Source organism: Giraffa tippelskirchi, chromosome 11 (genome assembly GCF_054371585.1).
Source record: "Giraffa tippelskirchi isolate mGirTip1 chromosome 11, T2T-mGirTip1v1.2.pri, whole genome shotgun sequence".
NCBI lineage: Eukaryota > Metazoa > Chordata > Mammalia > Artiodactyla > Giraffidae > Giraffa > Giraffa tippelskirchi.
The window spans coordinates 16935714-16954980 of NC_137285.1; the positions used below are offsets into that span (position 1 = coordinate 16935714).

Here is a 19267-nt window from a genome sequence, read left to right on the forward strand (position 1 = left end):
TGTGGGGGTAGAAAGTATTACAGGATAGGGGCCCTTCCATGTGGGCTGGAGACCTTGGGGATGCCCAACTCCAGTCCAGGGTCCTAGGAGGTTGACCTGCCTCGACCTGCCTAGGGATCTTGTCCTCAAAATGTTGTCACACCTCAACCTGCTCAGGGATCTGCCAGTTCAGGGGTCCCAGGAGGTTGACATGCCTCAACTTGCCCAGGGACCCAATTCTCAGGAGGCTGACCTGCCTTGACCTGCCCCAGGGATTCAGTCTCCGGGAGGCTGTCACTCCTCAGCTTGCCTGGGGATCTGCACCCTGACTCAGGGACGCCTGGCTCTGAGCTTGCAACAGTACTGGGTAGGGTAAGTTTCAAAAAGACTCACCACCCATGGAAATTGAAGGAGGCCTATTAGTTTTTTCTTTTTTCTTTTTTCTTTTCCTCCCTGTCATCACTGTCTTTCAGATGGGAAATAACTTAACCACTTGCTGACAGACATCCTTGAGATGCATCCTTGGTAACTGGAAGCTGTTCGATCCTCTAACTCTAAGGAGAAGTCACTTAAAATTCTTTTGTGCCACTGTGTGGCCGTGGTATCCTCTGGGGGACAAGGAACACTAGCCTCAGGATGGGAGTTTAAATTACAATACCATCCTGCAGCTAGACTTATTCTGCAAAAGACAAGGGAAATGGACAGAGATCCTTTATGTCCAAATTTTCTTCCAACTAAGAGATATGAAGGAACTCGGTCCTAAGTATGGGATTGTTGTATGCCCTAAAAGTGAGCTTACTAGGCAAATGGTGTTAGGCACAGACAACCAAGAGAAGGTACCCACCTGTGAAGGCTCACCTCCCATGGCTCTCGAGTTGCCTGGTGCTCCTTCCTTGTATCCAAACATGCCCCCATATCTGGGAGCACCCCCTCCACAAAAGCGAACTTGAGTATGTCCCTTAGTCGAAACTGGAGGAGTATTTGGACCAACCTGGGTCCATAAGCCCTTCTCCCTCTTAGATCAAACAAGACCTGGGAAGCCATACAGATGACCCAGGCAAATATATAGATACATTCCAACACATTACCTTGGCCTTTGACTTGATGTGGAAGGACATCATGGTCATATTTAGTCAAACTTTATCTGATCCCTGAGCATGCTAGGGTCTTAAAGGAAGCCCGAAGGTATGCTATGGGGTTTCACATGTCAAGCGATAAATACCCAGTAGGGGAAACTGCAGTCCCCTCTTCAGATCCTAATTGGAATTATAATGACCCTGAGCACATCTGGGAAAGGGGTCATTTTCTGGTCTGTGTGAAGGCAGGACTGAAAGCAGCCCAGCAAAAAGTAATCAACTATGCCCGGGTCTCAGCAGTAACTCAGGAGCCCAGTGAGAACACCATTGCCTTTCTAGAAAGGCTAAAAGAGGCCCTCCAATGATTCCTAGAAAGATCCTGCAGAGGAACAGGCCTCCAAATGACTATAAGGCAAGTGGTCTCCTCTTGTCCCACTTGCCAATTAAACAACCCACAAGGAGCTTGAAGGCCTCAGCCTGTCCAACGATGTGGGACCTACCCAGGAGAGGACTGGCAGATGGACTTCACCCAGATGCCCGTTTCTCAAGGGTAAAAATACCTATTATTTTGTCATGATAGGTACATTCACAGGATGGATTGAAAGCTTTCCCACCCAGACTGAGAAGGCTGAGGAGGTGGTAAAAAAACTGCTCCACGAAATCATTCCAAGATTTGGTCTTCCCAGGTCATTACAAAGTGATAGTGGGACATCATTTACTTCTAAGGTCACCCAAGGGGTCTCTAAAGCATTGGGCGTTACTTATTATCTCCACTGTGCCTGGAGGCCTCAGTCTTCAGGAAAAGTAGAAAGAGCCATCCAATTCTTAAAATCAGTGATTAAAAAAGATAACCCAGGAGACCTCCCTGGGATGGAAGGAGGCTTTACCAACAGCTCTCCTCTGCACCTATATTGCCCCTAAGTAACATGTTGGTCTTAGTCCTTATGAGATGCTATATGGGAGACCTTTTCTTTGTGTCAGTGACCTCTTCCTAGATCCAGAGGCTCAGACCCTCCGGTCTTATACCATGGCCATTGGGCAATTCCAACAGGATATATGCTTGTGGGGTGTCAACCAGGACCCAAAAGATTCTAAAGAGTCACCACTATATGCTCCAGGGACTCAAGTCATAATTAAAGTCTGGAAAGATGGGTCCCCAAAGGCTCAACTCCAGCCCACATGGAAGGGTCCCTACCCTGTAATACTTTCTACGCCCACAGCAGTCAAGGTACCATGAGTCAAGCTGTGGAAGAAAACAGAAAATGACACTCACTACACCTGTGAGCCCCTAGGAGACCTCAGATACCTATTCAGAACTACAAATGAGTGCCATTCTAATGAACACCCTCAAAATTAAGTTTCTGGGGATAAGATTTCTCAGGACAGCTCTAAAGAGTCAACAGCTTGGCAGAGGTTGTACTCCAAAACAGACAGGAGATAGATCTCCTGATCCCTTGACAAGGAGGGACTTGAGCCATCTTGAATAAGACATGTTGTTTCTGGGTAAATACCTCCAGCTAAGTTAAAGAAAGTCTCACAGTCCTCAAGAAAAACATTCAGACCCTAAAGGATCTCAAAGAACAAGCTGGAGAGTTCTCAGGGTGGCTACAATCTCTCTTTGGGGGATCCTCCCAGCGATGGGAAATTTGGAGTTGGCTAATGCCCCACATCCAAGGGCAGAGAAGCCCCAGCAAGATGGTAGGTGCTGGAGCAGCAGCTGCGTGGTGCTGGAGACTGTGAGGAGATACGCCACATCCAAGGGCAACGGAGAAGCCCCAGCTAGACGAGGGCAGACAGGCTGAAAACCACAATCACAGAAAACTAACCAATCTGATCACATGGATCACAGCCTTGGTCCTAACTCAGTGAAACTATGAGCCATGCCATGTAGGGCCATCCAAGATGGACAGGTCATGGTGTAGAGTTCTGACAAAACGTGGTCCACTGGAGGAGGGAATGGCAAACCACTTCAGTATTCTTGCCTTGAGAACCCCATGAACAGTATGAAAAGGGAAAAAGATAGGACACTGAAAGATGAACTCCCAAGGTCAGCAGGTGCCCAATCTGCTACTGGAGATCAGTGGAGAAATAACTCCAGAAAGAATGAGAATATGGAGCCAAAACAAAAACAACACCCAGTTGTGGATGTGAATGGTGTTGGAATTAAAGTCTGATGCTGTGAAGAACAACACTGCATAAGAACCTGGAATGTTAGGTCCATGAATCAAGGTAAATTGGAAGTGGTCAAACAGGAGATGACAAGAGTGAACATCAACATGTTAGAAATCAGTGAACTAAAATGGACTGGATTGGGTGAATTTAACTCAGATAACCATTATATCTACCACTGTGGGCAAGAATTGCTTAGAAGAAATGGAGTAGCCATCATAGTCAACAGAAGAGTCCGAAATGCAGTACTTGGATGCAGTCTCAAAAATGACAGAATGAGCTCTGTTCGTTTCCAAGGCAAACCATTCAATATCATAGTAATCCAAGTCTATGCCCCGACCAGTAACACTGAAGAAGCTGAAGTTGAACGGTTCTATGAAGACCTACAAGACCTTCTAGCACTAACACCCAAAAAAGATGTCCTTTTCATTATAGGGGACTGGAATGCAAAGGTAGGAAACCAAGAAATACCTGGAGTAAAAGGCAAATTTGGCCTTGGAGTACAGAATGAAGCAAGGCAAAGACTAACAGAGTTTTGGCAAGGGAACACACTGGTCATAGCAAACACCCTATTCCAACAACACAAGAGAAGACTCTACACATGGACATCACCAGATGGTCAATACTGAAATCAGATTGATTATATTCTTTGCAGCCAAAGATGGAGAAGCTCTATATAGTCAGCAAAAACAAGACTGGGAGCTGACTGTGGCTCAGATCATGAACTCCTTATTGCCAAATTCAGACTTAAATTGAAGAAAGTAGGGAAAACCACTAGACCATTCAGGTATAACCTAAATCAAATCCTTTATGATTATACACTGGAAGTGAGAAATAGATTTAAGGGACTAGATCTGATAGACAGAGAGCCTGAAGAACTATGGATGGAAGTTCGTGACATTGTACAGGCAACAGGAACCAAGACTACCCCCAAGAAAAAGAAATGCAAAAAGGCCAAATGGTTGTCTGAGGAGGCCTTACAAAGAGCTATGAAAAGAAGAGAAGCAAAAGGCAAAGGGGAAAAGGAAAGATATACCCATTTGAATGCAGGGTTCCAAAGAATAGCAAGGAGAGATAAGAAAGCCTTCCTCAGTGACCAATGCAAAGAAATAGAGGAAAACAATAGAATGGGAAAGACTAGAGATTTCTTCAGGAAAATTAGAGATACCAAGGGAACATTTCATGCAAAGATGGGCACAATAAAGGACAGAAATGGTATGGACCTAACAGAAGCAGAAGATATTAAGAAGAGGTGGCAAGAATACACAGAACTATACAAAAAAAGATCTTCATGACCCAGATAATCACGATGGTGTGATCACTCACCTAGAGCCAGACATCCTGGAATGTGAAGTCAAGTGGGCCTTAGGAAGCATCACTAAGAACAAAGCTAGTGGAGGTGATAGATTTCCAGTTGAGCTATTTCAAATGCTAAAAGATGATGTTGTAAAAGTGTTGCACTCAATATGCCAGCAAATTTGGAAAACTCAGCAGTGGCCACAGGACTGGAAAAGGTCAGTTTTCATTCCAACCCCAAAGAAAGGCAATGCCAAAAAATGCTCAAACTACTGCACAATTGCACTCATCTCACATGCTAGCAAAGTAATGCTCAAAATTCTCCAAGCCAACAGTACATGAACCATGAACTTCCAGATGTTCAAGCTGGTTTTAGAAAAGGCAGAGGAACCAGAGATCTAATTGCCAACATCCATTGGATCATCGAACAAGTAAGAGAGTTCCAGAAAAACATCTGCTTTATTGACTACACCAAAGCCTTTGACTGTGTGGATCACAACAAACTGTGGAAAATTCTGAAAGAGATAGGAATACTAGACCACCTGACCTGCCTCTTGAGAAATCTGTATGCAGATCAGGAAGCAACAGTTAGAACTGGACATGGAACAACAGACTGGTTCCAGATAGGAAAAGGAGTATGGCAAGGCTGTATATTGTCACCCTGCTTATTTAACTTATATGCAGAGTACATCATGAGAAACGCTGGGCTGGATAAAGCACAAGCTGGAATCAAGATTGCTGGGAGAAATATCAATAACCTCAGATATGCAGATGATACCACCCTTACAGCAGAAAGTGAAGAAGAACTAAAGAGCCTCTTGATGAAAGTGAAAGAGGAGAGTGAAAAAGTTGGCTTAAAGCCAATCAAAGGCTTTGGTGTAGTCAATAAAGCAGAAGTAAATGTTTTTTTTTTTTCGAATTCTCGTGCTTTTTTGATGATCCAGTGGATGTTGGCAATTTGATCTCTGGTTCCTCTCATGCCGTTACTTTCCCGCCATTACAGTCTATAAGGTAGTAAAGAGTCGGACATGACTGAGTGCACACGTACATACCACGTTATTTGAAATTGTTGCCTTTTTGTATTTTTGCTCTTCCTTAGTATGTTAAGTGTATTAATGATTATGATCATTTTGACTTTACAAAGCACCTTCTCTTCCCCTTAGGAGCTGTGAGGTGACAGGTTATTTTGATTCTTTTTGATTTGGAATAATTATTTTGACATTTAAATGAGCCTCTGTCTGAATGTGCCCAAATTTTCATTTCTTTTTAAACTTTCCTGCTCCTGAGAATTTTCAGGCTTATAAGACTGCAAGTAATTAATAATCTCCATCACTGCATCCCAGATAGACATGGGAGTTGCCAGAAAGGAAGCAGAAACAAGTTTAAATAGAATAATGCTTAGCAGTGAGATAACATGTTATACCTGAAAGCCTTCGCAGACATTAACTAATCAATTTTCTAACACATTGGAGAAGTAGGAAATGGGTTTTTATTATATTTTAATGGCTGAGAAAGTGAGATATGCTTTTAATCTCTTAACTCTTCCTGAGAAGTGGACAGTCACAACTTTGTTTAAAATCATAAAGACATTTTTTGGCAGCCAGGTTTACATGGTAGATTTCTGTCTTTTTAAGCTGAATCTTTTAAGATACTCATCCCTTGACCTTCCATTTTTCTCAGAAGGAGGCAGCTGAGTCAACTTCAAAGCTTATAGATTTCATTTTCATAAAGCCAACACACTAGGCAGTTTCCAGAAGCAGTAAGCTCCTTTTGCTCCTTCACCATCCTTGGAGAAACAAGAAAATAGAACAGATGCCAACTCAGAACACAAAGTAACATCTAATTCCCCCCACTGGGGGTGGGTAGAGTTAATTTGTCCCATGTGTTTGAGGACCTGAGGAGACAAAGGCCAGATTGCTTACATGAATTGCTTATGTTCACCCAGTTAGGAAAGGAGTCTAGTGATAGGTGATCCCTTTCCCAATATTTTTTGGTTCTTAACCTTTTTTCCTTCAAGACGTATGTTTATTTTGCCCAGAGGTCTAGCTCTAATACCTTTTCTCTTCTAGTCAAGAAAATATAGTGAGTAAATATTTTTAATTTTGTTACTACTTAAATTTTTTGAAGAAATGAAATATTTACTTCATTACTGTATTAGTAATAACAAATGGTTTGCAACATATCTCACAACTAATTATGATCAAATGGTATGTTCATAGTCACAACTTTACATAAGATTTTTGTAATTAATTTTTTTCAAAATAGTAAGTGGACATTGTTATATTTTTCAGTATATTTGATTTCTTCAACAAAAACAAACAACCCAACAGTCTTCCTCTCACTTGCTTACATCAGGTATAGTTCTTTTTATTTTTTTCACTGTTGATTTTCTTTTTAAGTCATTTTTGTCTATTGTGAGCCAAGCGCTTTCTGAATCCTAGAGAAGTGGCAAGAGGTGAGCCACCCATACCTCAAATAGCCTACAGTCAAGCACAAGTGATTGTTTTGAGGAAATAACTTGTACTGAGAAAATCACTTAACCTCTCCTAAGTTGTTTCCTCATCTAAAGAGTGGAATAATAATACCTGCTTAACAGGTATCATTATGAGGACTTAAGGAAATAATTCACATGATAGCACTTAATACTGGCGCAAGGTAGGCACTCAGAGACTATTTATTCAGTTTACTTCTGGAGAACCATGCAAGACACTATCATTAGATTATTAAATTATAATATGAAGGCTATTTTAAAAATATGAATTGAGAGACGGAAGCGAGAACTGAGAGCTAGAATTTATTAGGAAAGGATCTGTGGAGGATATGAGGTTTAAAGAGGCTCAGAGCTTAAATGATGAAGCTGTAGGTATTATCAGGGTAAGGAATGGATTGGCTCTGATTTGGAGAAAGAGTTTGGAATCCCCTACTTAAGTCTCATCAGCTTTTTATCCCAACATCGTATCTGCATTGATTCCCAGTGACTTCACAGAAAATAATTCTGTACCCTGTGGTGAACGCCTGAGCTAATCCTTGTTAGCATTACTGCTATTTTCATGGCAAACATCAGATGATATATAATCTTAGTGAGGCAAGATGTGAGAAGTATTTTCATCAACAAATGCCCAAATTTACTGGTGGAATGTCCCATGGGAGATAACCTCGTCACTTAGCTGCTGTCCCCCAGATCTAAACCCTGCTCTTCTACATTTCTGTGTTTGAACATTTAGTAGGAGATATTTTTAAGAAAAAAAAATCTTGCCATGGATTTTCTCCCATAAGGGAATATCATTACGCTTGAATTCTGTGTGAATAGGTTTTGGAAAATGGACATAAGCAATAAGATAAATTTGAGAGGTGGGAAAGGCTTTATATTTCATTTATAAATATTTTTGTGACTATTGATAAAGTTTTGTAACTATTGGTAATTAGGTATGAAGGTAAAATTGACTTGATCATCTTTTGTTGATTTTACTGAAAGATTTAAAACTAAAATTCTTAATACTTAAATATAAAAATTTCCTGCTGAAAACTGAACTCATTCTGTAATATGGGGGATTTTATAGAATTTATTTTGTTTTCTGTGACATTTAAGGAATATGTTATAGAGGATTTGTAAATGGACTTTGATGTGGGTAGAAGGGGAAAAAGAAGTCTGGGATAATTCCTTTGTGTGGGACTAAAACTCCTAAGAATGGAGTTGCCATCTCCTAAAGAAGGGAAGAGGCAGGAGAAACATGTTTGGGTGGAGGTCCTAGAACCAAGAGTTCAGCTTTTGTACGTGTTGAGTTTGAGATGCACATCAGCTATCCACCTCGACTTGTTGAGTAGGCAGTTGGAGGAGCCAGGAGTCAGAGCTGGAGATAAACTACAAAAGCGGTCTGAAAGCATTCAGGAAGAAGTGCCCACTGGAGACCTGGCTGTTGCTGGTAAACCTAACCAAGGTAGTCTTTTCCCATGGGTGTGGTTGTAGAGTGGCATTTTCATTGGCTTTCGGATCAGATCTGTATTTGAATATTAGCTCTGTCATTTACTAATTAAGTGACCTCAACCATGTGAGTTAATCTCATTTAGCTTCACTTTCTTCACCTATGAAACAGGTTAACAGGACATATCCCATAGCATTGTTAAGATAAAAGGAAATAACATATGTTTCTTAGAGCAGTGGTTGGACGTGGTAAGTGCTTTAAAAATATTCATTATCTTCTTTTTCTTTAGATTTAGTTTGTTGCATTCAATCCAAACTAACAAAACATGAGCTTCTCTTCCAAAATGAAATAAACCTGAATTTAAATTCTACTCTCACATATTCTTTTGGGGGTGCCTACTTAATGATAAGCTCCAAAAAGGATTTGATTCAAATCTGTTTCCTATCAATCAATAATGACCTTATAAAATAAAGGACTTTTGTGCAGATCCTCTGCATCTTGGCCTCAGTTAGGGCTGTCATTCTCTCCATCAATCTCTCTGCCAAATTTTCTTGGCTCTTTAAGACCGACCTGCCTTCTTTCACATTTAATCTTTTGGGCTTTCTCTGCCAATGACTTGAACATCAGATCTTCACTTCAGTTGATCTCTGAGGTTGTTAGAACTATGATAGTGATGGAGACAACAAAGCAGCAGAACAGTTAGCACATCCAGTACTTGACTGTGCACCAGACGCTCTTCTCAGTACTTGACATAGGTTAGTTTATTTCAGCCGCACAACAGGCTTTTGAGGTAGCTACCACTTTATCTTCATTTTACAAGTGAGGAAACTAAGGCACAAAGAGTTGTGTAGTTTTGCCTGAGGTTACACAATGCAGTAACTGAGAGAGAAGAAAGACTGTGCTCTTTTCAGAGGTTGAGTTTGGAAGACAGTTTTCCCACAAGAACGGAGTCTTTTTCATCTCTGTATCCTCAATTAAAAGTATAGAAAGCAAATGTTCCATCCATGTTGGAGTTAGTGCAAAGCGCCAGCCCATCAAATGAACACAGAGGATTGTGTCATTTTGGTTTTTTTTTGAAAAAAAGAAAAGAGGGGGGAGACCAAGTGAATCAAAAGCTCTGATTGTGAATACAGTATACTGGCAACATCTGGGGCCTGTTTTATTTTATGAGTTCTCATTCAGTTCAGTTCAGTCGCTCAGTCGTGTCCGACTCTTTGCGACCCCATGAATTGCAGCACGCCAGGCCTCTCTGTCCATCACCAACTCCCGGAGTCTACCCAAACCCATGTCCATCGAGTCGGTGATGCCATCCAACCATCTCATCCTCTGTCGTCCCCTTCTCCTCCCGCCCCCAATCCTACCCAGCATTAGGGTCTTTTCCAATGAGTCAACCCTTCGCATGAGGTGGCCAAAGTATTGGAGTTTCTCAGCTTCAACATCAGACCTTCCAATGAACACCCAGGATTGATCTCTTTTAGGATGGATTGATTGGATCTCCTTGCAGTCCAAGGGACTCTCAAGAGTCTTCTCCAACACCTATGAGTTCTCATAGGACATTTAAAAATAACAATTTAAAAATCTATTCTGACTTCTTCTGAAATATTTTTTATTTAACTAGCAGTAGGGATCTGACATTGAGGGTCATTACTCTCCTCCAGAAACAAAAGCAGATTAACATTTGTCCTTTTTTTTTCAATTAAAAGCCTGTGCTGCCAGATTTGCTGGTCTTTGATGCTAAAGGATTACTTTCTGTGACGTGATTAAAAGATGATAATAAAACTAGTATTGTGCTCTAATTTTAAAGTTAGTTCAAATAAAATTAGGCATGACCTCTAAGGGCAGTTTTTCACAGATCCATATAAACAGGCATTCCCTTTCATGAATAATAAACATTGTTAGTGGCATCAGACTTTCCTCATTCCAGGGGATGAGTTTTTAGCACATCTGAAAGTCATCCACTATGTGGCTTTTTGTCTAAAAGAAGAAAAATAGTATTACAATGGAAAGAAACTGAAAATGGGAGTCAAGCACCAACCAGCTGTGTGATCTTAGACAGGACCGTACTTTCACTCATTCAAATCATATCATAGGCCCATACGAGGGCATGCTTGGGTTCCCACTGGTGTGCACAGTTGTGTGTATCAGTTTAGCACACATGTTGGGTCATAGGTTCTTTTATTCTGGTTTGTTCGTCTGTGGTGCTCACCATACCCCACTAGCAGTTTTCTCACCCCAGCCCCCTAGTTTTAGGGGCCCTTCTTCCCCAGGCCCATCCAACTATCTCTGCTTAAGGAAATCTTTCCTACCGAGATTCAACCCTAACCCCATCTTCTGGGGAAGTCTTCAATAATCACACTAGTTTCTCTTAGCTGCTTTCACCAATTTTCAGTTCAAGGTCAACCATACACTGCAGCCCAAGATTAACTGCATGTGCTGAAACCCTAATATATTTGGGACTCCATGTGGCTCAGTCTGTCCAAGACATTAAGTACAATTTAACTTTCAACCTAGATTTCTCCCTGACAATATGTGTTGACTCTTTTCTTCCACTTTACTTTCAATATGTTTTCTTGCTCTTCTGTAAGTCTTTGTTCTGATTTTTTTTTTTAAATCTTTTTCTCTAGGTCCAACTTTCCCTGTTACTCTCCATTGCCCCTTGTCTGTGTGGACTCACTGCCAGGAATGAAACTGACAAAAGCAAAGTATCCTTAGAGGGAAGAGGAATGAAGCAGGGAGAGGATCTAAGCAAGCAAAATGTAACGTCTTTTGAGGATGCTACAGAAGGAAGAGATGTGAACACTTGTGACACATGAAGAAATGTTCACGTGAGACATGAACAAATATTATCCTCCCACCATGCCGAGATCACTGGGAGAAGCTCCAAATTGGGTAAGAAACAGCCATTCACTTCCTCTAAGAAGTTACACAAAAGTCTTAGGTTTGAAATATTCCAAAGCATTTTATTGTTAGGGCCCAACAGTATGTTTTCAGGTTGGAAAAAATCTAGTTCCACCTGTTCTCTAAAATCAGTGGTAACTGAGATGTCCTTCAGGGTCACTGAATGGTGAGATTTTAGATATTTGGTTGTTTAGTCCCAATGCTGGGATACTGACACTATCAAACGGAGGGAGTTTTGTGTTTTTCAAACAGTATGTGTGTGTGTGGGGGGGGAGTAATTCAGAGCAATAGTTAAACAAGAAGACATTCTCTCTCAGGAGCAAAAGGAAAAAAAGTGGTCCAGGCTGTGCATAGGCTGCCCTCTTTATTTTCGGATGTGCACACATGCACACACACGTACACACACACTCTCATGACAGGCCACCAGCACTCCATGCCCTACCTTCAGCCCCAGTGCAGATACCCCCACAGGGGCTGCCCCCTAGGCAGTAAGGAGGTACCCCCAAGATTCCCCAGCTTTGGAAACACACTCACATACTTTATTCATCAGGACATGCTCTTGTTGGCTGCCTGGGGCTTCTTTTTCTTCTTCCTCCTCCCCCAGGTGAGGCAGCCAGCACCTCTCAGGAAGCCTCTCAGAGATGGTGAAAATCCATGCCTGAGTGGAAAGAGCTCTGCAGTCTTGTGATTTAGGTTTGATTTCACTGACTAGCTGTGTGATCTTAGGCAAGTCATTAAACCTCTTTGAACCTCCGTCTCCTCACCTTTAAAATGGGCAGAAAAAATTATTTGCCAGTTGTTGACATGTGCAGTTCTTGGCACCTGGTAGGTACTAAAAGTGCTGTGCTAAGTCGTGTCAGTCGTGTCCGACTCTATGACTCTGTGGACCGTAGCCCACCAGACTCCTTTGCCCATGGGATTTGCCAGGCAAGAATACTGGAATGGGTTGCCATGGCCTCCTCCAGGGGATTTTCCCAACCCAGGGATTGAACTCCTGTCTCTTGCATCTCCTGCATTGGGAAGCAGGTCTTTTACCACTAGCATTAGCCCGTACCTAGTAGCTATTACTGTATCCAGGTGATGAAGTGAGGGGAGTCTAGCCATTCTCCTCACTCTGCTTCTCCAGATGGGGTCCCCAAACAAACAGCAGTAACTGTTAGGAGGACAGGTCTGCTGAGCCACACTTGGCACTGAACCAGGTCCCCAGGTTCAGTCCTCTGCACATTGGCCTGTGGCAGAGCTACAGCCGTGGCTGGCGCAGCTGTGCTTGGTCTTGTGGGACCCCCTACAGGCCTGTATCTCAACTTGAGCATAGCCTCTTTAGCCCCCTCCAGAATCCAGCCACATGACACACTGGCATGTACTACAGGCTTCGTATTTAATCTTCATGAGTCAGCTCATTTTACCTTCAAACAGTCCTAGGAAGGAATGCTGTTCTCTCCCATTTTCCAAATGGGAAAACCAACTCTATGAGATGAAAATATCTTCTCTGTCATCACCGAGCTCATCTGTCACAGAGGCAGGGTTGAAACCCAGGGTCATTTGAATCCAGAAGCATACCTGACAAAGAGCCTCTCCCTGACTAGACTCTTGCTAGGCTTCTCTAAGCACTCTTGCTGACTGGGCCTCATCCTCAGCCTACAAAATCTATAGACTCTCAGTATGAATGATGTGGTCCTCCCCCACCACATCTGAAGACGTGAACAGACACTAACACAGTTTCTAGCAGCTCAAGGCCACATCCCTAGGGTGGCTGGAGCCTGGCAAATGTGCCTGCCTGAGGAAACTCAAGGCTGCCAGAAGTTACTGCCAATTTATTCCAGCCAGTGCTTCAAGATAGGACTCTCCCTTCCTGTCTTTGTGGGAGGCTAGAAGCCTAGCTTCTTCAAGCACCAGTTAGCAAACCCAGATAAATTTCATGTGGACCTTCCCACTTTCTGTTGATTTAGCAGGAATTTCCCTGAGTAAACCCTGCCATTGCCCCTCCCTGCTCTTTCATTCTCCCCCTAAGATGCCCCCTGTACAAATGGAAGCTGAGGTCAGTTCATGCTGGGCCCTCATTCTTACTGCAGTAGAGTATGCTAAGCTGCTAAGTCACTTCAGTCGTGTCCGACTCTTTAGAAGGCACACGTGTGACCCCATAGAAGGCAGCCCATCAGGCTCCCCCGTCCCTGGGAGTCTCCAGGCAAGAACACTGGAGTGGGTTGCCATTTCCTTCTCCAATGCATGAAAGTGAAAAGTGAAAGTGAAGTTGCTCAGTCGTGTCTGACTCTTCGCGACCCCATGGACTGCAGCCTACCAGGCTCCTCTGTCCATGGGGTTTTTCAGGCAAGAGTACTGGAGTGGGGTGCTATCGCCTTCATTGATTAATATTTGTCCTTAACACTTTAGTGTCTGTGTTTTTCTGTGACAGCTCTTTACCACTAGGTTATCTATCTAATACTGATACAAATTCCCTGAAATCATTTCTCTATTCAGCCATGTTGATTAAAAGAACTCTGCTCCCAGAGTATTTGTCCAATAGATGGTCACAGGCTTGGACCCCAGATTGCTGGAGCCTGGGACTGTCCCGTCTTTCTGCTGTGATGCTCACGTGCATTGGCAAGTTCAATGCTGAAGAGAAGGCTGTAGCCTCATGACACCATGGAGGGCAGTATAAATACCAATCCAGGGATTCCAGAGATGCTCAACGAAAGCTTCAGCTCTGGGCTTGCCCCCCAGTTTCCCTGTGACTACGGAGAGGCCAGCAGCAGCACAGCCCTGGCCTCCCCAAGGCATCCCTGGGGAACTCAGAAGCCCTGGGTAGTGAGAGGAGGCCCCTCTTAGATGAACACTGGGGACTCTGGAATGGGAATGCTGGCAGAGAATGCAGGAGTCTATTCTTTCAACATCACTTCCAGTAACATTCTCCTAAAGGGGCCCCAACCAGAGGAGTTCTCTGGAATCCAGTCTCTTTCTTACAGCCTTTCTAGGATTATTCTGGAATTATCTGATAGTATATGAAATCAAGGCTGGGAGGAACACAGGCAGCTGTGGATGCCAGGACTACATGTAACTGCAGGGAGCATGAGGTGGGGGAGAATGGGAAGAGAGGGCTAGATGCCCCATCACAGCTGGCATTGTAGATGGAACCCTGAGCCCTGCAACTGTCATGGGACCACTGGGGAGGGCTCAGTCCAACGGGAATCTAGCCCCTGATGCCAAGAGATGAGCAGAGGAATGTGTGTTCAGCTGCTTTGAGACAGAAAGTCGATGTGAGAAAAAAAAATCATTAGTATGTTATGATGACATTTTGTTCCCATGCCCAAGACAGGCTAATAAGAAGGCAGACCCAGCCACATAGGGATGGTGGCAAGAGGTTCAGTGTGCCACAAATAAAGCTGGTCAGGCACCCTCATCACCCCCCAAGCTTGTTCATGCCCAAGCATGCATCTACAACCACACATGGACTCCTACTCCAGAGAAGCACAATGCTGTCACAGCACCACATTAGTTAGCACATTTGGCCAACCAGAAATGCCAACTGTTTGCTGAAGGTAGTGGAAAAAAGAGAGATAAAGACTAGGTTAAATTTCCTTTATTCTTCAAATATTTTGCTCATAACTTGTTAAGACCCCTGTCCCTCATCCCCCACCTTTCCTTCTTTTTTTTTTTAATTTTTAACTTTGTGGGTGGTTTTTTGCAGCCCTCTGCAGCGTTAGGGAACTTTGGACCAGCTATAATCCTCCTTTATTCCTTCTTTATCCTGGTGAACTCTGGAGAGCAGAAGCAGCTTTTAAAAACTCAAATCAAAGTGTCACGCTAAGACCTAAACTTACTGTTTTGTCATGTTTAGAATCAACACCAAACTCCCCACCAAAGGCTCCAAGATCTCACATGGTCCAGCACCTTCTACCTTCTGGTATTCTACACCCAGACACACTGGGCTGCCCTGCAGGGCCTCTGCATCTGCTGTTCCTTCTTCTGAAGCATCCTTGCCCATTCTTATCACGCAGGTCTTACTCAGATGCCTCTTCTGGAACGAGTTTTCCCTTTCTGAGCCCCCAGCTCCCACCCCCTAGCAGTGCCTATTAGAGCACCCACATCACCCACCACAATCTCAGATACTCACCACCATCCCCTACTTGAGAGAACACCCACCTGGTGCAGTTACAACCACACGCCTTCAGGGTACCAGGGAGTCAAGGGGCCAAGGGCCCCCTGGTATCAGCAACTGGACCAGTTTGTTTTCCTGCACATTCCCCAAGGCCTAGACTAGTGCCCTACCAAGAGGAAGGGTACAGTTGACAGCGGTGAGTGGAATTATTTCACAGGATGGGAGATCCTGGATGAGGGGCTGCTGGAGGCTGCATCTCTGTGACTCACATCCTTTAAGCATGCTCACTGTCCCACCCAGGGCTTCCCCTTCCCCCACAGAACCTGAGGGAGATGTGGGGTCACCCCACGGCTTCTATTTTCATCCCTGCAGCTGCACTAGTTAACAAGCAAGGTTAACTTCAGAGGCCATGAGAGAAATCTGAGGGTCACGTGATACATGTGCCAGAGCACTTCCTTTTTCAAATCCCTCCTTACTAAGACTTAAAGCAAGAATTCAGGCTGCTAGAACCCTGTCACAGTTTTCAAAAGGTTGTTTGCCAGTGTGGCTGGTGTTGTGATAGCAATTCATTGTGGGGGAGGAGTTGAATTTAACTATCTTTGTGAGCAACAAGCAGTAGAGGAGGGCCTGCCTCCCCAGACCACTGGGGCAAGGACATCTGAGGAGCATTTTCACAAGCCCCTCATGACTCCCTGGTACCCTGAAGGCATGCGATTGTAACTGCAGCAGGTGGGTGTTCTCTCTGGTAAAGCAGTTCTTTGAGGGGGCCAGGTCTGCAAGGCAGCAGACAGTGAAGGGTGATCCCTGTTCATGTGGTCTGACCTGAAACCGGCAGCTGTTGGCCACATCGTGAGATTAGCAGACCAGGCCCTAAGAGCCAGTGGCTTATCTCCACCCACTGCCTGGGCTCATGGGTACCCATTCCTTGAACTCAGACCTCAAGTGAGCAAGCATATCCACCTTTCTCTGTGGGAAAAGTACTGCTCTCTGGATTGTAATGGCATATTGCCCACCACCTCCTCTCCCCACAAATATTCTGACTACAGAGCAGATGGAGGATGGCCCTCACACACCAGAACGCCATGGTCTTTTGCTGACCTTTAGATGAGTAGCAGTGAGGTGGCCGATGTGGGACCTACTATGGGTCACTGCATCTTTGCCCTCCATGCGTACAGGTAGGCTGATACACTGGGCAGGATCTTGTGTAAACTCAAATATGCGGAGGCAACTGACATTACTGAAACAGGGGTTGAAGTGATAGCCTTCATTCTCCATTCTTTTTATATGATATAGAGCATTCATGATGTCTCTGAAGTATACATTCTTATTTTTTCATGTTTCCAAAGTTTCTTTCTAAATTAACATTTCAGTGTTCTGTGTTTTGGATATTCAAAGAAAGAAAATCAGATGGCAGTGGCTTCATGATTTGGGTTTCATTCCTTTTTCCCAGGAGTTCTCCCACCCCAGGTTTGTAGGCTGCAGCCATCAGCTGGGAGAAGAGGTGGGGAGGGACAGAGCAGCAGGCCCTGTATTGGGAGCAACCACAGGCCCAGCACCCCAGCAGGACTCCTAATACTCATGCAGATGCCCACAGCCTTTGCACACCACAGCCAGAGAGAAGGGGCCCGGCTGCCCATCCAGCTCCTGGCCTGAAGACCAGCTCTTCAGGCTCTGTGCCAAAACCCACTCAGCTCTTGGTTACTCCTTCCTCCTTGCTTGAAACAGGCAACTCCAGGCTTCTTACAGAAGTGTGTTCTGTGGGGACCCACCAAGGCTGAGTTCACAAGGGTCCCAGGACAGAGCTGCCAGGCACGGTGCACAGAGCACACATACCAGGTCTTTCAAAAAAAAAATAAATAAAAGTAAAACTTTGGGCACGACAAGCCTGATGGGGATGATCTGGCTCCTGCAGGTTTAACTGCGGTGCTTCAGCTCCATCTTGGCCACTGCTGCTCGGTGCACCTCATCAGGGCCATCAGCAAAGCGCAGGGCTCGGGCCCCAGTGAAGAACTGAGCCAGTGGGTAGTTGCTGCTCAGCCCTGCTGCTCCGAAGGCCTGGCAGACACAGGGCAGGAAAGGGGAAGCCCTGAGTGAGCCCTCATCCCTGAGAGCCCCAGGAACAAGTGCGTGCTCCTAAGATGTCAGGACAGCTCAGAAGAGCCACATTGCAGGGATGTCCCCTGACACCTGTGTGACAACAGTGCTCTGGAAGACTCCAGATGGGGCCTCACTAGCCATCCCAGGGACACCAGACTCCCCAGATCTGCTCCACTAGGTAACTTCTGCTGTCGGGAAGTCCCTCTCTAGGGGCCACGGGTTGAGATTTGAGAAGGAGGCATCTTTACATGGTTAGGAGGCTGGGCCTGGTGTAAGAAGGACCTGCCGCCGCCGCTAAGTCGCTTCAGTCGTGTCCAACTCTGTGCGACCCCATAGATGGCAGCCCTCCAGGCTCCCCCGTCCCTGGGATTTTCCAGGCAAGAGTACTGGAGTGGGGTGCCATTGCCTTCTTGGTAAGAAGGACCTAGGTTCCCCAAAATCTGAGCTCAGCTCCTTGCAAGCTGAGTGACCTTGGACAAATCACTTTCCTGTGCTTCTGTTTCCATGTATTCAAAATGGAAGCAGGAATAGGACCCCTCATAGGGTTGTTCTGAGAAGGAAAAGGACAGTCATGTATAGGAGGTGTGCAACAAAGGGTGGCTATTAGTTTATAGGAGGTTGGACAGCTGAAGGAGAGGAATTCTGAATCTTGTGAATGATTCAGAAGAACCAGCGATCCATCATCTGTGCTTACCTGAATAGCACGATCAATCACTTGGGAAGCCATGGATGGGGCCACCATTTTAATCATGGCAATATCCAGAGCTGCAGCCTGCAAGGAAGAGGAATTTCGGTGAGGAGGGCAAGACCCCAGGGCGGAACACGTGGAAGATCAATCAGTTTCACAGGGAGGAGTAGAAACAACAGCTCAGAACAGAGACCTCAGGTCCCTCCCGCTGGACCACAAGCCTTGCCTGGTGCATGGACCTTGCCCAGCACCAATGGGGTGGAGAGGCAGAGGGGGTGACAAGGAAAGTGACTCGGGATGCTGTGTGGTGTGGGCAGCTGCCTGGTCAAGGAAAGACAGGGGGCATCTTCCCAGGTGACAGGCAGTATCACTGCACACACAATGCAGAGTGGGGACTGGCCTGAGCCTCATTTGGGGTCACGACCAGCTCTGTTTCCAAAGGAAAGGTGGCATGAGGCCAGCCAGGACTCTGGGGAATTGAGGTACAAGCATCTTCCCTGAGTTTGGGATTTCAGTCAAAGCCCCTGAGAGCCCTTATACCTGGCACTAGATAACCAAGAAACCAGGAACTTGAGCCTGGGTCACCCTCCGCTACCAAGGCCTCTCAGCTAAGGGTTGGAGACCCGGTAGAGAAATGGAGAAGGCAGGGGTTGGCATGGCATCATGCCTGGTGTTAGGAGGCACTCAGAAAGAGCCATTTAAGGAATAATGTCACGTTGAAAATAAAGCGTCTCTTCTGGTTAACTCCCTGGCTTATTCTCAGTTTGCCTGATGCCTAGAAGACCAGGCAGGTCTGTAACTCAGGCCTGGGCCATATGGCCCTGTCAGGCCTGCTGACAGATGGTCACTGGGTCAGTAAAACAGAAAAGTCAGTCCTCTGCAGTGTACCTTTTCCATTTTTGAAAAGTCTAGTTCCAAGGAGAATTGAAGCAAAGTTATTTATGTCAAGGAGCCAAGAACTTTGTCTGTGGTTTGCTGAGTGGGGAGGGAAGAATCAGCATCTAGATTTCTGGGCTGGCATCCCTCACCGTGTCCTCCGGACCTG

General features: G+C 44.9%; 2 protein-coding genes across 14 annotated transcripts in view; one reads left to right on the forward strand and one right to left on the reverse strand.

The window, feature by feature from the left end:
• LOC145525192 (uncharacterized) overlaps positions 1-19267 on the forward strand; it is an 83947-nt gene that overhangs the window by 15805 nt on the left and 48875 nt on the right. Inside the window, exon 5 of the mRNA XM_081538032.1 lies at positions 11068-11332. The gene's annotated coding sequence lies outside the window, so the exon portion shown is untranslated. The remainder of the gene's footprint in view (positions 1-11067; positions 11333-19267) is intronic.
• ACAD10 (acyl-CoA dehydrogenase family member 10) overlaps positions 16687-19267 on the reverse strand; it is a 54839-nt gene continuing 52258 nt past the window's right edge. For all 13 annotated transcript variants that reach the window (XR_014068487.1, XR_014068488.1, XR_014068486.1 and 10 more), the window contains 2 exons: positions 18229-18306; positions 16687-17492 (listed from right to left, as the gene is read on the reverse strand). Coding sequence is in view for 10 of the 13 variants with exons in the window: in XM_081539844.1 (XP_081395970.1) it covers positions 17352-17492; positions 18229-18306 (219 nt within the window). In the remaining 3 variants the exon portion in view is untranslated. The remainder of the gene's footprint in view (positions 17493-18228; positions 18307-19267) is intronic.